The sequence below is a fragment of the Mauremys mutica genome, chromosome 14 (genome assembly GCF_020497125.1).
Source record: "Mauremys mutica isolate MM-2020 ecotype Southern chromosome 14, ASM2049712v1, whole genome shotgun sequence".
In the NCBI taxonomy this organism is placed as follows: domain Eukaryota; kingdom Metazoa; phylum Chordata; order Testudines; family Geoemydidae; genus Mauremys; species Mauremys mutica.
Genome location: NC_059085.1, coordinates 17,227,260 through 17,250,508, shown reverse-complemented (window position 1 = coordinate 17,250,508; position 23,249 = coordinate 17,227,260). Strand labels below are relative to the sequence as shown.

Here is a 23,249-nt window from a genome sequence, read left to right as displayed (position 1 = left end):
TTTTTACAGGTAGGTGCTGGGTGACTATTAGCCACAACTGTGATCTGAAGCTATTTCCTTGGGCAGGCAGATTTCCTGGTCCACATGAAGTCAGGTTGGAAGATTGGATTGGAGGTGAAGTAAAGAGGACGAAGTTTCCTTTTCTTTTCTGGTTGGCAGGAATGAACAGACACTATATGAGACACAGTCTAAAACAAAACTCAGGATTCTTTAGAGTGTTATTAAACCACAGCCTGGGGTACACTAGGCTTACATCCATTAAACGTAGAATTTGAAGCAGAAGACAAAGAAAAGCAAAGAAATGAACAAGATCCAGCATTTAAACCAGGCAAGGTTCTTTAAGGATGAGTGTACTTTTTTAGTGTAGTAAGGGAGATTCTCCAAAGGAAGAACTCAGGATACCAAAAAGTACTGTATTTAATCCTCTGAAACTACAACTGAAATTGGGTGTAGGGAGGCAGGGCATCACGAAAGATGTTGTTACGGCCTAGCTAGGCAGCTCCGCTTTCTCAGCGCCCGGTTACTGTAGGGCACGCTGTGCCTGCTTCAACCGGCCAGGACCGGTTGCAGCTGCTGTGTGGAAAGTCCCTGGCCCTGGGCCATGGGGGGCGGCCCCGGGCGGTCCCGAAGGGTGAAAAGCCCCTTTTGCATTATGTATGAGCTGGCTTGCTGCTGTTTATATAAATATGAGCATGCTTTGTAGTGGCTTTTGGACTCCGTACCAGGCTGAGCTCCAGGGCGCTGGGTTCTCCGCCTCTGTGACAGCAACGCTTGAAGTCCCCGTTGTGGGTGTGTCACGTTACCTTCAGTAAAGCCAATTACTCACAAAGTGTGTGTCGGCCTCGTTCTTGCAAAGCACCTTGAGTAGGCCGAGGCCTCCCTAGAACGTAACATTGGGGAAACTCAATTAAGTGGGCAAAACTCAATTAAGATGAAGTTGCATCTACTTTCCTTATTTAAGATGTGTTTTCTTAAATTTTGGCTAGTGAAACAATACTAACTTTCTATACTTTTTATATTCCTAACACAACTAGTTTATTATTTAGCTGCTGCTGGCTTCTTTGACTAATTTCATATCATCCTTTTTTTAACAGAAACAAAAGCTTCTTGAAGAACTTGGAGAGAGTTGGCTTCCATATCTGACACCTAGAGATGCCGAATTCCACCAACTGGTATTGTATCTTATTTTTAACCTTATTTATAGTAAACTTGATTGGGCATTCTTATCAAACAGCAAACCAATCTTTATTTACTGGTGCACTATTAGAGCTGACAAGACTAAAATGTCACTTCTTCTAATTCCTTTCTGAGGACTGACATAGGTGAGGTCTTGGTGATGAAGTGGAGGGTGAGATTATTCAGCATTCAGGACAGAGCAGAATCAGGAACCTTGGTGTGAAATTCTTCTGCAGTAAATGGGAGTTTTGCTATTGACTTCAACAGGACCAGGATTTTACCTTTTGATCTTTAGTTCACACCTGTACATGGTAGCTCTAAAAGTCTCCTTTTTAATCTTTGTTTAAAGTAAAAGCTCACATAACATATAAAGAACTTTCTGTTTTTGTGTTTTCTTGTAATTTGTGGTCAAGTGAATTGTATGACGTTGATTTGCAATATCTCATGCTTGACTGGAGTAAAAAGAGCACTGGGAGTCACTGTTCTTTCAGAGGTCTTCATGACTTAAATCATCTAGAGAACATGTTCTATAGACTGGATTTGGCAGAGATGAAGAGTCTTTAAAAGTGAGATTTAAAATACGTGGCTTAATTATGCTTATAATTCTAGTCACAAACAATACACAATGGTTAAAACCTGGCATAGAACCTGAATTACAAAAGCCAGAATGCATGCCTCAAATGAAATTTAAGGAAAGCTAAAACAGGCCCAATAGTCACATAACTAAACCAAATTAGTATACAGAGGCATAGCATTAAAGAGCTAGAAGAATACTGCTACGTGTATCTTGGACCTTTCTCAGGTCAAATAGAAAACATGTGGAAAGAATTGTAAGTTCAGTCAAATGAGGTTGGAACACATTCAGTAAGATGAAAGACATAAAAAGGAATCTCTTACTTAGCCTGAACAACTATAGCAAGAGTTCCTACATTACAGCCGTGTCAACTTTCTTGTATTGACATGTGGCTCAAAGATGCGTATAGTAGCAAAAAAACCAGCACTGGTCTTGTGCTGCAGGAAGGGAGGATATTTTTTTGCAGGAGCTCCTGGACAAGAAGAATTTTAAGACGGCAGCTTTCCACATTGCAGAGAGAAAGGGTGGTCTGGGTTCAACTCCTGGCTCAGTTTCACAGACTTCCTGTGTGATCTTGGGCATGTCACTTGATCTTTCTGTGCCTTACTCTCTATCTATACAAAAGGGATGATTAATATTTCCTTTCTTCTCTCCTTTGTCTTTCTCATCTGTTTTGAGGTATTTGGGGCTTTCTCTGTCATTTTACATATTTGTACAGTGCCTAGCACAATGGGACAGAGATCCTATTGGAGCCTCTACTGTAATATAAATAATAAATAGTAATAAAACACATGGTGGACAAACTTGCTACCAACAAGAAAAGCACTATTATGGAGCGATTTTCTTGTTAGCGTCCTTCTCCCAAACCAAACCAAAACAGCAAACAGACTTCCTTTCCAAGGTCTCACCAACGTTCAGTAAAAGTTCTTGCCCCTTTTAGGGTCTGACCCAATCACCATTTTCTCCTTCCTTGATCCTGTTACATCCCCTACCGTCTGTTTCCATTTCCTTTTATACCAGCGTCTGGGCCTGATAGCTTGAGCCTAGCTGTGTGTCCTCCACACTTCCTAGCCCTTCCCTGCAGAGGTGACAGGGAAAGACATGGTTGAGCTGAGGCTGCCACATGGAGTTTCACAGCATCCATACTGGTAGAAGGGCTTTGGGAAGAAGATAAGCAATCAAATTAGACCACATTAAAGTAATTAATGTTATTGAAAATATCGAGGATCTTACACAAAGCCTATTGAAGTCAACTGAAAGTCTCCCATTGACATCAGTGGGCATTGGATCAAGCACCAAATGAACGTGGGTAGAACTGATAGCCAGAAGGTGAGATAACAACTGAATTTTTATAGCCTTGGAAGGATTATACTGAGTAAGTTTGTAATGTATGTACATAAAATATGCCTCCTGTTTAGTTTGTGTGTGCATACATGTGCATTTGCACGTATATGTGGTAACGGTAAACATTACAAACACCTTTCATTTAATAACCATTATATGAATTTTAAATTCTTACTTAAATAGCTGCTGTGGATGTCACAAAGTTCCGCTCCTACCACTAATGTTATTTCCATAGTACCTACATGTACTTAAATGGGAAAAAAGGGAGAGACTATAGAAAACAAAGGCCTGCTCTACACTGTGGGGGGGATCGATCTAAGTTACGCAACTTCAGCTATGTGAATAATGTAGCTGAAGTAGACGTACTTAGATCTACTTACCGCGGTGTCTTCACTATGCTGAGTCGACTGCTGCCGCTCCCCCGTCGACTCTGCCTGCGCCTCTCACCGAGCTGGAGTACAGGAGTCGACGCTCGGGGATCGATGGCTGTTTGCCAATCCGACCGGTAGTGAAGACATACCCAAAATACAACAAAATGCATGATGATGTACTGTAGATTAGTCTATATGGCTTTCCTTTTTTTGAACGACCTGTCTTACTTAAGAATCTCCAACCTGTGAACAGTGTGGTTTGAACAAAATGATGTTGGGAGGGTTAGGTAGAATATCATTCAAAAGCTGCTGCATGCCTACAGGAAGGAAGATGTACTCTGAGCACAGTCCTGAAGTCCCTACTTTAAAAGTACTTCCATTGCACTTTCTTTTCAATGGGCATTTTTCCCGATCAGGGATTTTAGAATGTGACCACAAACCTCACCCAGAGCAACGTCCCTTTTGGAAATCAAACAGTGAACAGCATCTGAGAAAAACACTAGAAAAAAATTATAGTAATAAATCAGAGGACTTCCCAAATGTCTTCAATGAAACATAACATCTCATAATGTGAAATATAAGTGTCAACTTGCTTATTAGGGGACCTCTTCATTGGTTTGCAGCTGTAGTCAGGTGCTTGAGTGGTGGGGTTATCGTGTCTCTTGAAAGCAAATTATGTGTTAGACACCACGACATGGCCAATTTTTAAATACTGTTTATGTAATACATATAAGAAAAATTAAGCACGGAATGTTCATGTGCATTCCTGAAGTTATCAGTGCCATAACTACTTCTAGCAGCATCAATACGAACTGACCTTTAACATCTGCTGTAAGAGTGACAGCATACAGGACATGATTCTTTTCAACCAACATGGTGGCATTCAATATGAATTCAGTGTTTACCCTGTTTTCTGATCCCTTAATGCTTTCCTTGTGCAGGACATAGCATGACGGCTGGTTGGAGATTTAAAGAATACCAAACAATATTTTCAGATATGATGTTTAAAATGTGTTTCCACTTCCTGTTTTCTTCTGAGATACCAGTGTGTGCTTTTTAGGGTAGAATTCTAAAGACACCATATAAGAAATATTGATAAAATAGTTTTTAAGCATGTATCTTAGTGCACAAGCCAAAGGTAACATGCTTCTGATTTGGCTGACATTGAAATGTGGAACACATTACCTCCATGTTTTAAAAGGAGAGTGAAATATTGGTGCGTTTGAATAAGCTCTGCATCTTCCTCTCAGATGTGTATTTTCAGACTTCCAATTGCTTTGCAGCATCTTGTTTAATTCCATCCTCTCTTCGTTTGTTTATTTCTTTGCTTGAAACTTTACTCGTGCAATTCATGTAACAACTTCAGTAGATTAATGTTGTTTTTAAAACTGTATTAAAATATACAGCACCTTCCTAAATTTGTAATGATGATGTATGTGATTTGGCTATTGATTAATATAAAAGTCTAATTTGGGCTTCTCTTATGTTAAAGTTGTGCAAAGAAATCCAGCAGTGATGCTACACAAGTGAACTACTAAAGCATTAATTTATTCCTTAAGCATTACTTATATGCAGAGCCTTATATACCCGTGCACAATGGGATCAGATTCTGTGGCAAGAACTAAATACTGCAACAAGCAGCCCTAGATTCTGTAGTAGCATTAAATATTTTATCGCCGTGAAATAGCCTTCATTCCCATCCTCATGCTCCCAAACACACACACGAATATGGCTCAGAGTTGAAAATACTCATTGACATAAAATTCCTCAATAACTATTTTCAGTAATGATTATTATTAATGACGTTTTGCACAGTATTCTTCAAGCAGCTCATGGGGCGGGCTCAGCAGTCATGTGGCCCAGCTCAGAGTCTCCTTCCCACATGTGCCAGGAAAGCGGGGAGGAGGTCATCATCTCAGCTCTTTGGTCTTGGCTGCTGCTCTGTTCTCCAAGCAGCTGAGCTCAACTCAGCTTACCTCATCTCACCAGTCTATACTTTTGGTACTCCAGCTCTCTGGCTAGAAGCTGGATTTTAGCTCCAATACCTCAACTCCCTGTTGCCTGCTTCGTGGAATGGTGCAAAGACCACATTCTGTAATCCAATTAATTCATCTTTGTGGGAAAAGCTGGGGAGCAAGAAGTACTTGCAGGCAGGTCCCCCAGCAGGACAGGAAGATTGAAAACAAAATGTTGGATGACTGGGTGTAACAAACTAGCAAATTCCATATCTGGAGTCTTTGATAAAGCCAAATTGTACAACCACAGAATCACAGTGTCTTTGGAGCTCTGATTGAGATCAGTGGGGCAGATGACATCTTTTAAAGGTGTTTTTCCAGGCTCTCTGCAGATTCAGGAAGACAGCTCTTCTCCAGTTTACTCTCAGATCACATTTTAAAGGTTTATTTTTTTTAAAAATCAAAGATGAGTTTCCTAGAGCACAGTTCTGCAGCTGTAGGATAGTGAAATACCTGGGGCCCTGTTTATAGATTCTGGCCAACGTTTTCAAACTTTTGTATCTAAAGTTAGACACTTAAGTGGCCTCATTTTCAGAGTTGCTGAGCACCTGCAGTTCCCACTGAAATCGGATTTAAAAAAAATGCTTCCTTAGGAATTTTTGTGGATAGTTTTGTGAAACTTTTAGCATACAATATATTAAATTAATTTTAACAATTACCACCCAATGGTGTCATGGTTTATTAATCAGTTAAATAGTATCTAATGCAACCCCATTGTTACTGCTAAAATAGCGATCTTTGGATGCTTTCTATTTCAACTCGTTAATAACACATGATTTTCAAAATCGAGGTATAATAGTAAGTTACAAAATCAAGTTTAACCATTTAAACTTGGAGAGACAGAAGATGGAAATATAGTTAGGTAGAGAACCGATTCTGAGTTATACCTTTGGTGGTTAGGTGATGGAAAGGTGGTTGTGAATGTGATTGTTGTTGGTTCAGGCAAGAGACAGAGGCTAAAAAGAGAATTTAGTGTCTTCTGGCCCAAAGATTGTAATAGTAAGCTAGACCCAGTTGCTTGATGGACTCTTCCCTTTCTTGGTGGCAGGGACCAGTGAAGGCAGTGTTAAGTGAACAGGCAGCCTCTGTCCAAGGGTGAATAGGGTTAAATTGTCAGAATGAGAAACATCAAGGCCTGGAGGTAGGAAGTCTGTAACTAATCCAATTAAGACCATAATTTGGAGCAGAATATTAAAGTAAATGCAAAGGGAAAGAGACACACTGAACACACACAGTGCAAAGATGAACAACCACCAGCCCTTAAGTCATTCCCTAGTATTTAAAACTTTCAGTTTGTACATGCAAAAGTAGGATGTTGATCAAAATCTCTACCACATTTTCCCACTAGATGTGTTCACTCAAAAAGCCCTGTTTGTAAACTGAATAACTTTGGCACGGGTCAGGAACATCAACAAAAATCCTGTTCTCAAAACAAAAATCCATGTTGCATAAGTGCTTTTGTTGCGATTAAGTGTTTTTAGAATTTTACCCAGAGTTCCAGGATAACAGTTCATTCTACAGGCCTTAAATGCTTTACAGTCACTTCTCTTTAGGTAGGCAAGATGCATCTCAGATCTATACTCTGTTTGCAGGGAGTAGAATGGGAATCCCAGAGTGTTTCAAATAATACATTGAAATATTTGCACAAAATAATAAAAAAACTTTGCTGCTGATGAATTTTACTGTATTATTTCCTCTCTTTGTTTATATGGGTATCATAACCTTACAGGAATAGAGGAATATTTTTCAATGTTGCTTAACCCAGTCGTACTAGTACTGTATTTTTTGTGCATTCCCTGTTGCAACTAGCAGTCTTCCAGGTCAGTGTTCAGCAATGGTCTCAACTGCTGACATGTCTCACAGAGGGACTGCAATGATTGGGCTTTTGTTTTGTTTTTTTCAGCAGAGTAAATATAAAGATAATGGACTGACACTTGCTCTATAATGAGAGTTCACAAACTTTTTTCAATAGCAGATCTTAAGGTGGCCATCCTGCAGCAAAAAAACTTCAGGACCAGACTTCAAAGAGAAACTGCTGAGCTTCAGTTCATCTGCAAATTTGACACCATCAGCTCAGAATTAAACAAAGACTGTGAATGGCTTGCCAACTACAGAACCAGTTTCTCCTCCCTTGGTTTTCACACCTCAACTGCTAGAACAGGGCCTCATCCTCCCTGATTGAACTAACCTCGTTATCTCTAGCTTGCTTCTTGCTTGCATATGTATACCTGCCCCTGGAAATTTCCACTACTTGCATCCCACGAAGTGGGTATTCACCTACGAAAGCTCATGCTGCAAAACGTCTGTTAGTCTATAAGGTGCCACAGGATTCTTTGCTGCTTTTAGAGATCCAGACTAACACGGCTACCCCTCTGAAACTTTTTTCACAGTGTGGATCAAATCCTTAGATAGGGCTCGTGTTATGGTCCAGCTCCCATCCTATTTGCAATCATTTAATATCCAGTAACAACTGCAGCAATGTCAAGGTCCAATTTTTTTCTCCCAGGGATTTGGAAAGGGATGAGCTGATATGGAAGGGATATTATTTTATTTTATCATGTCAGCTGTGCATATTTGTATATTTTTTTCTTGGAGTAGGTCAAGCAGCCTATTATGTGTTGTGAACATTAAGTTATACAAGGCTGCTTATAGCTTGGGATGGATATCTCTTCAAATTTTATAAATCTTAATAAAATAGTGTTCCGTTAAGAAGCAGCCATGTACTTTCTCTTGTTTGAAGCTCTAAGCATTATGTAAGGATGCATTTAAAATGTGTCTAGATTATTAATAAAAAACAACGTGCTGATTTTTGCCTCCTAGATTGATAAAAGGAAAAAATATTAGTGCATTGGATTGGTAACCTTAAAGATTTAATTTAACTGCACTGTATTCCTTTCTTGTGGTGAAAATTGAAATTAATTGGCAGGGTCCCCCTTTCCCAGGATAGAATCCACCAGTATGGCCTGCATTCTTTGTTCCTAGATGTATGGCTTTACCTTTGGCAGTATTGAAATGCATATTGTTAGCCTGTGCTCAGTTTATCAAGCACTCCAGATCGCTCCATATCAATGACCTGTCTTCTTCATTATTTACCACTCCCCAATTTTTGTGTCCTCTGCAAACTTTATCAGAAATAATTTTGTTTTTTCAGGTCATTGATAAAAATGTTAGATAGGTTCTTGGCCTACACTATCTTTGTAGAATCCCACTAAAAGCACAACTGCTTGATAATGATTCCACTTTTAAAATTACAAGTTAAAATTAAAAGTTAGCCAGTTGTTAATCCATTTAATGTGTGCCATGTCAAAGTTGTATTGTTCTATTTTGTTAATATGTCATGTGGTACCAAGTCAAATGCCTTTCAGAAGTCTAAGTATATTACATCAGTATTACTATTACTTCTATCGTCCAAATGTGTAATGTCAACAAAAATATATATTACATTAGTTTTGCAAGATCTGTTTTCCATAAACCCATGTTGATTGGCATTAATTACATATCCTCCTTTAATTGTTTATGAATTGAGTCTTGTATCAGCCATTCCATTACAATGCCCTGAAATGACATCAGGCTGGCAGGCCTATAATTTCCCGGGTCATCCCATTTACACTTTTTAAATATTGGCACAGCATTAGTTTTCTTCCAGTTCTCTGGAGCTTCCCCAGTATTCCAAGATTCGTAGACTATCAACATCAGGGGCGGCTCCAGGCCCCAGCACGCCAAGTGCGTGCTTGGGGCGGCATGCCGCGGGGGCGCTCTGCCGGTCGCGGGGAGGGCGGCAGGTGGCTCCGGTGGTCCTCCCGCAGGCGTGCCTGCGGAGGGTCCTTTGGTCCCGCGGCTTCGGTGGAGCATCCGCAGGCGGGACCGGCGACCAGCAGAGTGCCCTCTGCGGCGTGCCGCTGTTCTTGGGGTGGCGAAATTGCTAGAGCCGCCCCATATCAACATTACTGGTTCAGTTGCTCCTCAGTCAGCTCTTTTAAAATTCTTGAATGAAAGTAAACTAGACCTGATGATTTAAAAATGTCTTAAGTAGCTGCTGTTTTAACATCTTGCCGAGATACTAGTGGAATAGAAAGTATTTCATCATCATCATCATCATCATGATATAAATGTATCATATGGGTGTTTACCAAATGCAGAACAGAAATATTTATTGGACACTTCTGCTTTTTCTGCATTATTGACCATTCTACCATTTCTATCTAGCAATGGATCAGTATCGTGATTAGGATTCCTTTTGTTCCTAATATATTTCTAAAAACTCCTTATTGACCTTAATTCTGCTGGGCCTTGATTTGTCCTTGTGTCTTTTTTGCTTCTTGAATCATTTTTCTACAATTTCAAGCTTCTGATTTATGTTCATTGCTATCAGCTTCCCCTTTTTTTCATTTGTTTGTGATGAGAAATATATTTTATTTTCTGTATAGTCGCAATCACTTCCCCCTTAAGCCTGGTTGTTTTTTTAACCAGTGTAGCTCTCTTTCTCTATTGTGCATTTTTAGGTATCAAATAAAATTATCATGGAGAAGCAGTGTGGCCTAATGGATAGATCATTAGAGTGGGATTCAGGAGACCTGTGTTCTATTCCCAGCTCAGCCACTGGCCTGCTGGGTAACTTTGAGCAAGACCCTTCACCTCTGTGCCTCAGTTTCCCTCCCTGTACTATGGGGTAATGATACTGAACTCCTTTGTAAAGTGAGTTGAGACCTACTGATAAAAAGCTAAGGATTATTATTACTCAAATTTTTCTGATCAAATTCTTTCTTCCAGCTAATTTGGCTCATAACTGTTTTCAGTTTTGTGAAATTGTGAAAATTTTAAAGCATCAGTTATATGTATGTGTATATTTCTGGTTTGGAAGGTATTCCTCCCTGCCCCTGTCTCTCCAGAGTTGGTTTCTTCTTCCTACTAAGCTGGAGTGTAAGAGTCCTGAGGTCAATATTGGAACTGATCCAGTTTGTCAGCATTCTGTCTACAATGTGGCTTCCTTACCTCGTGGTCTTTGTCCAAAATTTTCCCTCCCTCTACTGATGTGCTTGTGCAGCATCCCACTTGGCTGATGTATTTCAGAGATGCTGTATGTATATGTTTTGTAAGGTACCTTATAATGTTAAAGTACTAAACAAATATAAAGTAGTATGTCTTCCCTATTGCATCACATTCTAGATTTACTGTGTAGTGAATATGAGCATAGCCTTAAAAATACATACCTGGATATTTAAAATATGTTCTGGTTCATACAAAATAATGAATTGTTTATTTATTTATTTATTTTTAGTGGAAGACCGCATATTCCAAACTCCTCCTCAGGAAAGCTGATAAGATACCCCAAGAACTTCATCACATAGTGCAAGATGCCTTTTTGACCTTGCAAAAACATGATTGTTTCTTCCAAGATCTTGTTAGGATCAAAGGAAAAGATTTTCTTACACCAGTATCTCGTATATTAATTGGAAACCCAGGATGCACTTACAAATACTTGAACACAAGACTATTTACTGTTCCATGGCCTATGGAGGATTATGAAATAAAATATTGCCATCCTGAACTATTTACAGCTTGTAAAGCTTTAATCAAACTTAATGACTACTTGAATATAGAGGCAGTCCAGGCTTTGCAAGAACAAAATTTATCTGGGACCAAAGAAACTGAAGATACTGCTGTCACAGATAGAGAACAGGATTTTTCTAATTTTATTAAGGGGTCCCTCTTAGAAGATCAAAGCAGTCTTTATACACCAAGGAATGACTGCACCAGTCTGAAGTATAGAACATCTTATAACTTGACTTTATTGAATTATATGGATCCTCTACAAATGCCGTACTTGAAACAAGAGCCTTATTTTGGAATGGGGAATATGGCAGTGAGCTGGCACCATGATGAGAATCTGGTTGAAAGGTCAACAGTAGCTGTGTACAGTTACAGCTGTGAAGGTGAGTAGTGGGGAGGTAGCACAATATGATTTGGCAATTGGTCTAAATGTTTTAATGCCCTGAAGCTTTTTTATGTTTTACTGTGTGAACATACATACATACACACCTGCAAACCTGCCTGCTAGTCTAGATTTGCCACTTGTTTTTGAATATATGATAGTAATTAACATTATCTTTTCATGTGTAAGCACTTCCTTTACCCAAGCAAAATATACCTATGTTTACTGCAGCTGGCCCTATATATAGTATTTGTAAGTGGATTGAAAAGTTGCTATAATTAATTTGCTGATAAAGAGCCAAGAAAACAAAATCTGTCAAATCTCTACCCCAGGTTCCCACAGGTGCATATTTCTAGTCTGTAAAATGTTTTTTTATAGTTGACATCACTGTCTTTAGTAGAGTGATTTATCAAATATGGACTTGCTCTGCTTCATGCTTATTTTACTACTGTTCTTTCTTTGCGAAGAACATGCTGGCTTGGCTTTATATAAAGGTATTCTTATGTTTACAGAGAACTATATACATTCTTGCCCAGGCCTGCTGTACTGTTACATTGTCTTGGAACTCAACAGCACTGTTGTACTTAAGAGGCGGGGTGTCTGATAGGATTTCCATTGTAAATACTTGTTTTATATCACTTCATACAGGCTCTTCTGTTAAAAAATCTATTCAAACATAATGTGAATTATGTAAAATGTATAGTTCTAGAGCAATGAAAATAAAATAATCAGTTTTTCATGGTTTAAAATACCCTTTGCCTCTTTGTCCTCTGTTGAAAACAGAAAAGGGGTGTGTGTGTGTATTTAAAGTACATAATTCTGACTAAGGCTGGGTAACTTTCAGCATCTAATTTGCAGGCTACTTTTTTAAATAATGGCTTCCAGTCTTGCAGGTACAAACGATATAATATAGACAGCTAATCTATGTGATTTTTAGATGCTGGTGATCCACTGCAAATTCATAATTAGAAACTGAAACGATGGGTTTTGCTGTACCCTTTGAAATGTAAAAAGACTCACGTTGGCTTAGTGGGCTTTGGATCAGGACCATAGTGCATAGGCAGCTGCTGGTATTTTTATATGTATTTTCTCGCTTCATGTTAAATCCTAAACGACAGCTCATCTTATTGTATAATATTTACATTGTAATGCGGTTGTTCCCGTTTCCTGTTCCCCACCACCACCCCGTACACCCTGCTAATGAAAGAATCCCATTTGCCCAAGTATCCCATTTGCCCATGTTTATAACGAACTTTTTTCTGGATTACCTAACAAAGCTGATTTATTTATGAAAGTATGTTTCTAAATGTCACCCCAGTTGTATATATGATATGGATGGTATTCATATACCATATAGCAGGGGTGGCCAACCTGCAGCTCACGAGCCACATACAGCTCTTTTACAGTTTAAGTGTGGCTCATGAAGAACCCCACATCTCCCCCCATTCCCCACCTATCCTCATAGACTCATAGACTTTAAGGTCAGAAGGGACCATTATGATCATCTAGTCTGACCTGTACAATGCAGGCCACAGGATCTTACCCGCTCACTCCTGTAACAAACCCCTAATCTATGTCTGAGTTATTGAAGTCCTCAAATTGTGGTTTAAAGACCTCAAGGTGCAGAGAATCCTCCAGCAAGTGACCCGTGCCCCACGCTGGAGAGGAAGGCGAAAAACCTCCAGGGCCTCTGCCATTCTGCCCTGGAGGAAAATTCCTTCCCGACCCCAAATATGGCAATCAGTTAAACCCTGAGCATGTGGGCAAGACTCACCAGCCAGCACCCAGGAAAGAATTCTCTGTAGTAACTCAGATCCAGGGCCGCCCATGGGGGGGGGCAAAGGGGGCAATTTGCCCCAGGCCCCAGGCTCCACAGGGGCCCCCAAGAGAACAGCTGAGGCTCCCGCCTCCGCCTCTCTCCTGGAGCCCTAGCGCATCAAGCGGCGTCCTCAGACAGCACCGCCGCAGCGTGTCTCCGCCGGGGCCCCTGAGCCCCGCCCCGCTCAGAGCCGCGTGGTCGGGGCGGGGCTGGGAGCTCCGGGCTGAGCTCAGCTGCCTCCGCTCGCCGTGGAGCTCGCAGCCCCGCCCCCTCACCACGCGGCTCTGAGCGGGGCGGGGCTCAGGCCCCGCCGGGGACACGCTGCAGCTGTTCTGCGAGGCGCTGAGGTTCCAGGTGAGGAGGGAGCCGGGGGTAAGAGGCTGGGGCCAGGGGGTTGGCTAAGGGGCAGGGAGTCCTGGGGACAGTCAGGGCACAGGGAGGGGGCAGAGGTTGGGGGAGCGGTCAGGGGGCAGGGAATGGGGGGGGTTTGGATTGTGGGTGTTCTGGGGGGGGTGGATAGGGTCAGGGCCGCCCAGAGGGGGCGGGGCAAGAGGGCGCAGGAGCTTCTTCGCTCCCGGACTTCGCCAGCGGGGGGTCCTTCCGCTCCGGGACGGAAGGACCCCCCACTGGCGGATTACCGCCGAAGCGCAACCCGCCGCCGAAGCACAGCCCGGTCTTCGGCGGCAATTCGGCGGCGGGGGGCCCTTCCGTTCCGGGACCCGCAGCCGAAGTGTCCCGAACACCGGGCTGCACTTCGGCGGCGGGTCCCGCTTCGGCGGTAATTCGGCGGCGGGGGGCTCCCGCCGCAGGTCTTCGGGGCACTTCGGCGGCGGGTCCCGGAACGGAAGGGCCCCCCGCCGCCGAAGACCCCGGGCCCCTGGAATCCTCTGGGCGGCCCTGCTCAGATCCCATCCCATCTAACATCCCATCATAGACCCTTGGGCATATTTACCTGCTGATAATCAAAGATGAATTAATTGCCAAAATTAGGCTATCCCTTCATACCATCCTCTCCATAAAATTATCAAGCTTAGTCTTGAAGCCAGATATGTCTTTTTTCCGCCACTACTTCCCTTGGAATACTGTTCCAGAACTTCACTCCTCTAATGGTTAGAAACCTTCGTCTAATTTCAAGTCTAAACTTCCTAGTGTCCAGTTTATATTCATTTGTTCTTGTGTCCACATTGGTACTAAGCTTAAATAATTCCTCTCCCTTCCTGGTATTTATCCCTCTGATATATTTATAAAGAGCAATCATATCCCCCCTCAGCCTTCTTTTGGTTAGGCTAAACAAGCCAAGCTCTTGGAGTCTCCTTTCATAAGACAGGTTTTCCATTCCTCGGATCATCCTAGTAGCCCTTCTCTGTACCTGTTCCAGTTTGAATTCATCCTTCTTAACCATGGGAGACCAGAACTGCACACAATATTCCAGATGAGATCTCACCAGTGCCTTGTATAACGGTACTAACACCTCTTCATCTTTACTGGAAATACCTCGCCTGATGTATCCGAAGACAGCATTAGCTTTTTTAATAGCTATATCACATTGCTGGCTCATAGTCATCCTGTGATCAACCAATACTCTGAGGTCCTTCTCCTCCTCTGTTACTTCCAACTGATGTGTCCCCAATTTATAACCAAAATTCTTGTTATTAATACCTAAATGCATGACCTTGCACTTTTCACTATTAAATTTTATCCTATTACTATTACTCCAGTTTACAAGGTCATCCAGATCTTCTGGTATGATATCCCGGTCCTTCTCTGTATTAGCAGTACCTCCCAGCATTGTGTCATCTGCAAACTTTATTAGCACATTTCCACTTTTTGTGCCAAAGTCAGTAATAAAAAGATTAAATAAGATCGGTCCCAAAACCAATCCCTGAGGAACTCCACTAGTAACCTCCTTCCAGCCTGACAGTTCACCTTTCAGTATGACCCGTTGTAGTCTCCCCTTTAACCAGTTCCTTATCCACCTTTCAATTTTCATATTGATCCCCATCTTTTCCAATTTAGCTAATAAGTCCCCATGTGGAACTGTATCAAATGCCTTACTGAAATCGAGGTAAATTAGATCCACTGCATTTCCTTTGTCTAAAAAATCTGTTACCTTCTCAAAGAAGGAGATTAGGGTGGTTTGGCACGATCTACCTTTTGTAAAACCATGTTGTATTTTGTCCCAACTGCCATTGACCTCAATGTCCATAACTACTTTCTCCTTCAAAATTTTTTCCAAGACCTTGCATACTACTGATGTTAAACTAACAGGCCCATAGTTACTCGGAATACTTTTTTTCCCCTTTCTTAAAAATAGGAACTATGTTAACAATTTTCCAGTCGTACGGTACAACCCCTGAGTTTACTAATTCATTAAAAATTCTTGCTAATGGGCTTGCAATTTCATGTACCAGTTCCTTTAATATTCTTGGATGAAGATTATCTGGGCCCCCCGATTTAGTCCCATTAAGCTGTTTGAGTTTGGCTTCTACCTCGGATGTGGTAATATCTACCTCCATATCCTCATTCCCATTTGTCATCCTACCATTATCCCTAAGCTCCTCATGAGCCTCATTAAAGACCGAGGCAAAGTATTTGTTTAGATATTTGGCCATGCCTAGATTATCCTTTACCTCCACTACATCCTCAGTGTTTAGCGGTCCCACTTCTTCTTTCTTTGTTTTCTTCTTATTTATATGGCTATAGAACCTTTTACTATTGGTTTTAATTCCCTTTGCAAGGTCCAACTCTACATGGCTTTTGGACTTTCTCACTTTATCCTTACATGTTCTTCTTTCTTTGTTTTCTTCTTATTTATATGGCTATAGAACCTTTTACTATTGGTTTTAATTCCCTTTGCAAGGTCTACAACTCCTGCCTATGAATTTTTTCCCCTTTCTTGGGATGCAGGCTTCTGATAGTTTCTGCAACTTTGATTTGAGGTAATTCCAGGCCTCCTCCACCTTTAGATCCACAAGTTCTTCAGTCCAATCCACTTCCCTAACTAATTTCCTTAATTCTTTAAAGTTAGCCCTTTTGAAATCAAAAACCCTAGTCCCAGATCTCTTTTTGTTTTTCCTTCCATCTAGTTTGAACTGAATTAGCTCATGATCACTCAAACCAAGGTTGTCCCCTACAACCATTTCTTCTATGAGGTCCTCACTACTCACCAAAACTAAATCTAAAATGGCATCCCCTCTTGTTGGTTCTTCAACTACTTGGTGAAGGAATCCATCAGCTATCGCATCCAGGAAAATCTGAGCCCTATTATTATTACTAGCACTTGTCCTCCAGTCTATATCTGGGAAGTTAAAGTCTCCTATGATCACACAATTCCCATTAGTGTTTAGTTCATTAAAAACATTAAAGAGGTCTCTATCCATATCCAAATCAGACCCCGGCAGTCTGTAGCACACCCCAAGCACTATGTCAGGGGAGGCTCTAGTAGCTTTCTTTCCCAATGTGATTTTTGCCCAGACTGACTCTGTCTTATCCATTCCATCACTTCTTATTTCTTTACAGTCTACCTCATCATTGATATACAATGCTATTCCACCACCTTTGCCTTTATTTCTGTCTTTCCTAAACAGCACATAGCCTTCAATACCTGTACTCTAGTCATGACTCTATTCCACCATGTTTCTGTTATCTCTATAATATCCGGTTTCACTTACTGCATCAGTAGCTCTAGTTCCTCCATTTTGTTACGTAGGCTCCTTGCATTAGTGTACAAATATCTTAATTTTTGCCATTTGGCTTCACTGACATTCTTTACCCAATTAGGCACAGATATTCTACCACCAGTATCTCCTATTAGACTGGTATATACCCTACCCTTCCTCCTTATGTCCATTCTCATACTCACGGCTGTATCCTTTCTTACTTCGTTTTCTTCCCTCTCAATGTTAAATTCTGTCGAGGAGATTACCTGGACATCTCCGAACCATCTCCCCCAAATTCCTAGTTTAAAGCTCTCTATCCTGTGGCAGTGTGTAGGCTGGGGCTTCTGCCCAGTGTGGTGGGGGGGTCTCGCAGCTTCAGGCTGGCGGGGCATACCTGCGGGGGCCCAAGGCTTCAGCTAAAGCCCCAAGCCCCAGCAGGCGCGCCCCAGCTTTCAAACTTCTGAAGATTAGCAGTAAGTTTGGCCACCCCTGCCCTATACTTATATGTCCAGTAAATTAACACTCCCTATTGAGATTATATTGGGTTGTTACAAACACACCCATTTAAATAAGAGAACCACAAACATGAGGCAAAGCGGAAGTGTTCAGGCACTCTCATAACACATGAAACACTCTCTGCGTTAATGTAAACCTACTTGTGGAAGTGGATGAGAAAACTGGGCCCTTTATATTCTGCCATATTTGAGTTAACCATAAAGAAAAAGATCTTGCATTTCTTTGTAATTAAAAGCTGCCTCTGGATTCTTATTTTACCCAATGGTGCCTACACAGAGTGCAGCTCATAGGATAAGTAAGATCATCCCATGTTTTAAAACCACTACAAAGGCCAAACCAAGATATGGGTTAGAATACAAAAGAGTTCCTCAGTTGAATACAGACCCTTTATTCTTTTAACCTGTTTTTTAGTGTAATATAGAATGTTAGTACACACTCTGTTGGTTTTAACCAACCATTGTGCGAGAATATTATTACTTTTTAAAAAAATCTGAGCTGTATAAAAGAAAGGCTCTGCTTAGAATTAAAAATCATTAAAGTAAAGGTAAAAACTTCCAAATATCAGCCATTTTCATGACCATACCAACCATTTTATCATTTTACTTTTTAAAAATGGGAGGATCACTTCAGATTTGAAGTTTGTACATTTTCTTCTCCAATGCATCTCAAAGCCTGACTTTGACACATCTGTTAATAATGATCTCTTGGCAGGACCTGGAAATCTAAGGAGTATAGCTTAACTGGAGACAATATGCAGAAGGACAAGGATGAATATATATATATTTTTAAAAGAAGGAAATGTTACTAAACTGGGACCTGATTCTGCAAGGTGCTGAGCACCTCCTCATAGGTGCCAAACACCACTATCTTTCAGTGACTTCAGTGGGAGTTGAGGGCACTCAGCAACTGCAAGGAGGCACTTAATACCTTGCATAAAATGACCTTTGCTGCACTGGTATGTGATAGCATTACACTGTTACAACAGTTTCTCCCTGTCCAGATTTACTAAGTACGGTTTGTCAGTAGTCTTATTGAATTTCCCTGCAGTAAAGCTACATAATATACAGGAATAGCTCAAGCATTTAATTTCACAAATCCAAGGAAATGCATCAACTTTTAAAAACAGTTACTACTCTTAAAAGATTGAATAAGCAGCAAATAACATTGTCAATTAATGTTGAATATGTACACTTTTTTTCCACTCCTCCATCCAAGAAGCTCTCATTGTCCAAAAGATATCAGACAACTTAAAAGAACTGTTTCTGTAGTTTTCCTAGTTTTCAACTGCTGGCAGTTCTGAGCAGTGAAAATTTTTGATAAGTCTTTCAATATTAGTAAGACAATACTTCACAATTCTATAGCACTTTTCATTTGTAAATTTCAGCAATTTGCTGTAGTTGGCATCTATTGTACAGATGTGGTAACTGAAATACGGAAAGGTGAAGAAGTAACTTGATGAGGGTCACACAGTAAGTCAGTGGAAGGTTCGTGAATAGACCACATTTCCTGACTCTATTCCCATTCTCAATCTCCTAAACAGAAGCTGCCCCATTGTACGTCAGTATTCCTTATTGGGTTTTAAAACCAATTTTCATTTTATTGATTACAAGCCTGATTGGCCCAGCTAGTGTTTGGTGTGTATTTACTAAAAGAGTGAAAGCTACATCTAACAGAGTAGAGCTGTTTGGAAGTTTTCTGATGAAACTGTTTTCCACCAGGAAATGCTGATTCAACAGAATTGAAACATTCCACAGGAACTTATTGAGTTTGTTGAAATTCTGACTGGAAATAGGCTGGTTTCTGATGCTACCCCAGGATCCCAGCTCCTCAGCAGACCAGCTGGCAGGCTGCTGCCAAGCCAGGGCTTCCAGGCTCCTGTCTGCTCACCAGTGGGTTGGCCCTGAGAGGCAGGGAGTTAGCTGCCCAGCTCCCTGGGCTGCCTGGATCACCTGGCTTTTTATTTTAAATGAAATTTAAATTTGTGTGTAATGCTTTAAAGGTATATAATATAACTATTTATTTTATATTTTAATTAACTTTATTTTTAAAATTATTAAAACATCTGCTACTCTAATTAAAATGCTCCGCTATACTATCTTATTTTCTTGTTCAAAGTATCTCTTGTTTGATGTTATAATGAAATAGTTTGATGCCTTGGTCAGTATTCATGAGAGTAGCAGCTGCTTTTAATATCCTAGAAAAATAATTCCAGGCTAACACAAGGATATTAAAAATAGCTGCTACTTCAATTAATAATGAGTGTTTATCTTATTTTCTTATTCAGCAGGTCTAACAGTTTCATAACAACAACAAAATATTTTACTCTGCTAATTGGAGTAGCAATTGTTAACAAATTGAAGAATAATATAATTGAATATAAAACTAATTTTACATTCAAAATATTATAAATTACATTAAAATAATATAAAAATAAAAAACTGTCAAATTAAAAACAAAATTTTCAATTTTTCAAAATATTTTTTCTGGAATTCCTATTCAGCAGGAAATTTATAAATTGGAATGGATTTTTTTAGACTTTTCGGAATTTCCTGTGAAACAGGAATTCTGAGTTTCAACAAACTCTATAACAGGAATATAGTGTTGAGTCTACCAAAAAGATGCTATCCTGAGCTCCCGTCGCATGGGAGCATTAATATAATGAACAAGACTTACTCATTTTTCTTTGGCTTTGTAGAAAAGTTGGTGTGGGCCATATATGCTAATTCATTATGGACCTGCCTGAAATAATTGTAGTTAAACAAACAACCCAAGAAAAGAGTGTGCTTTGCAAGGAGGTTTTTCCTTTAGGCCCACATTGGTCCTCTAGGCCAAGGAGTCTAACCCTTTTCTCATGGAAAATCATGCAATGACCCTAATTCACTGTCTTCACTTACGTGGGATTTTCACAGGCTGGTTTAGAGGTTGAAGAAACAGTTTTCCTCTGTATACTTTACTGTATTTTGTTTGGCTTGTTGCCCTATAAGAGATGCTTGCTCTGTAAATCTCTTAGAGTAATAAACGGCTGGATCTGTTAGCTGACAGGTTAATGTTTAACAGTTTAACAAAACCAATGATTAACTGCAGTAAAGACTAATTTTGAAGCAACCATTATTTTTTAGTTTCATAAAGTAAAATTTGTGTTTTTCATGTTTTTAAAAGAAACATCTCTTTGCTAAACTTAATAGCTGCCCCATCATTTCTACAATAGTGAGGAAAGAAACTGAGATTCAACATTGACCACTTCCTCAGTGGTTAATAATAATAATTAACAATTGGAATGATCCTAAAGATTTATAATTGACCAGTAATCTCCTCTATTTGCTATTTAATGGACACTGAATAATTAATTTGTACAACATAAAAGCAGTTATCGTCAGTGGTTTCTAACATCAGTAATATGTTCTAGATACTGACTGTGGAAAGAAATGCCACATGTAAAAATATTTCCTCACTGCCTGGTACTGAATATGTAGCCATATGCACATTTCTGTATGAGAATTGTATAATTATGCAATAATTGCTAGAAGTTGGTCATTACTTGGTAACCAGCTAGAGGTAATTTTCTCAGGTATTTTTAGGGCAATTGTTGAGTACTTTTCAACAAGTTAATAACTGTCTATAACAATGATATACTTGTGAAAAGTTAAGTTAATAGCAGCTCTTCATAATGTTAATATTAAATCTTTATTTGAATTAAAGCTGTCAGTCTGTTTTTCTCACCAGCATCACTGTTTATATCAATAAGATTTCTCTCCCGCATCAATTTAGAGATGAAAGAACTTCTCCAAATTCAGTGTTTATGTTCCTGATATGTTCAGACACTAACTGTTGGGAGAAAATTGCGACTTCTGTTGAACGGACAAATTGATAAGAATGCAGTTTCAGGAAATCCATTGAATTTTGTATATATAAATCCCAGTTGGAATTGAAAATTCAAATGACACCCTTGTTAATACCAGTATATTGTTTTTAGAGAATCATTTTTTAAAAAGATGGTTAGAGCGCCTGTGATGGAAGTCACAGTCCAAGTTAGATCAGTTGAGCTATAAAGAATCTTGAACTATAAAGAGTTTTTGGCCAGGGTGCAAACCACAGAAATACATGTTTTGTGATGACCAGATTGGGTTATTTAATATGCTGTATATGGGGCTATCCTTTACCACAACAGCTGAAACTTCAGATAGTGAAGAATAAAACTACCCACCTGTTGAATGGGGCTTCTCATTCAGAGTGTTGCATAATCCGTCACGACTTCCAGTTGATTTCTGAGTCCAATTTAACATGTGCAATATGGTTTGATTCCTGAGTACCTTTGAGAGCGGGAGGGCTGCTGGTGGGGCATCTTTTATTTTTAAGAGAGGTCCTCTACTCTGGACGTCACCATTGTGAGTGCTGGGTGAAACTGGACAGGAGAGGAGTTCCCTTGGTCCTAACCCAGAACCCCAGATCCTGATCAGGGCCTAGCCATCCTCTGTACCTTCACTTGAAGCAATGTGACAAACTGGTTATTTTGTTCTGAGATTCAAAGATTCAGGTTGCCAATATTTGAGTCGAACTTTAATTAACTGTTGAAGGACAAGGAAGGAGCTCCTTCCATGAACTGCTTTGCTCTGGGCAAGCTGTGACACGCAGATTCAAGATTCTGGGATTCAGAATACCTCTGAAATACCAGACTGGGACATCAAACCTGGTGTTCTGGCCAAATTCTACTTCAGTTATTATGTTCTCTCTATCACAGCTTCCTCTTTAATTACGGTTGGGTCTGTACTGTATGTCCAAACTATTGAGGAATGTTGCTGTAAGCTTGTTACATAGTGGTAACATTTCATTTTGGTTGTGAGCAAATTAATACCTGAGGGCCAGATTCTGCAGTCCTTTATTGAGAGATCAATGGGAGTTTTGCTTTGTTTTTATTAAGTACTGCCAAATTTGGCAATTTCTGTATAGTTTGTTCCAAAGTAAACAAATCTCTTTAAGATCTATTTGTATTAAAGGTGCTATGTATATGCAAGACCCATATGATTACAATACCTATAGTTTAGTTGTAGAACTTGAAACATCCAAATGTTTTAACTTAAACCGGAACTATACTTGTCTAAACAAATATATGGCCTCATTGCTGCTTGAGGTGACAATAGGGTTTTATTATAACTTCTCCGTACGTATAAGTTTTGCCAGCTAATGTAGGGATATGCCACAAATGATGAGAAGCCTTATTTTAAAATCACTTTGGCATAACTGACAGAAGCAAGTAGCAGCTTGCTTCCATTTGTTTCCAGAATAACATGGTAAGAGTAATAAGTTTCAACTGCTGCAGATAATTATTAGGTGCATTCATTGGGAACATAGGGAAAGGGAGTCTGTGAGCTACATTTGAACTCTGTACTTAAGCAATAAAAATTTTATCAAACTGCAAAAAACTAAGTCATTTTAACGAGCACATTCCAAAGGTGCTGGATTTATGAGGAGACCCCAGGAAACTTTGATTGAAATTGCTGTCTCTGATTGTAGTTCTATATTTTATTGGTGCCATATTGTGAACAGTGCTGCTGCCAAAGTGAATGGGAAAGCAGCATAACAGACAGAGTTAACCCACAAAGGTTACCTCTTTTTATAATATCCATGATGTATTGCATTAAAAATGCCTTGAAAGCCATCCTATTTGCAGTTTTCAGAAAGCATTTTTTCTTAAATTAAGTTACGATTTATCTGAACAGGGCAGAAAATATGAAAGCCCCTGAAAGACTTTAGTATTGATTTTTCTCAGAGTATTTGCTAGCTGTTGTTTTCTCATTTGTGTGCTCCTTGATGGAACAGCCTAGAGCTGTGCACTGATCCTGAGA

The 23,249-nt window shown here is 40.0% G+C and overlaps 1 protein-coding gene across 3 annotated transcripts in view; it reads left to right on the top strand.

Annotated features, from left to right (window-relative positions):
• Positions 1–23,249, top strand: part of FTO (FTO alpha-ketoglutarate dependent dioxygenase) — a 335,884-nt gene that overhangs the window by 68,891 nt on the left and 243,744 nt on the right. For all 3 annotated transcript variants that reach the window (XM_044987017.1, XM_044987018.1, XR_006573405.1), the window contains exons 2-3: positions 1,095–1,172; positions 10,759–11,413. In XM_044987017.1, the coding sequence (XP_044842952.1) occupies positions 1,095–1,172; positions 10,759–11,413 (733 nt within the window). The remainder of the gene's footprint in view (positions 1–1,094; positions 1,173–10,758; positions 11,414–23,249) is intronic.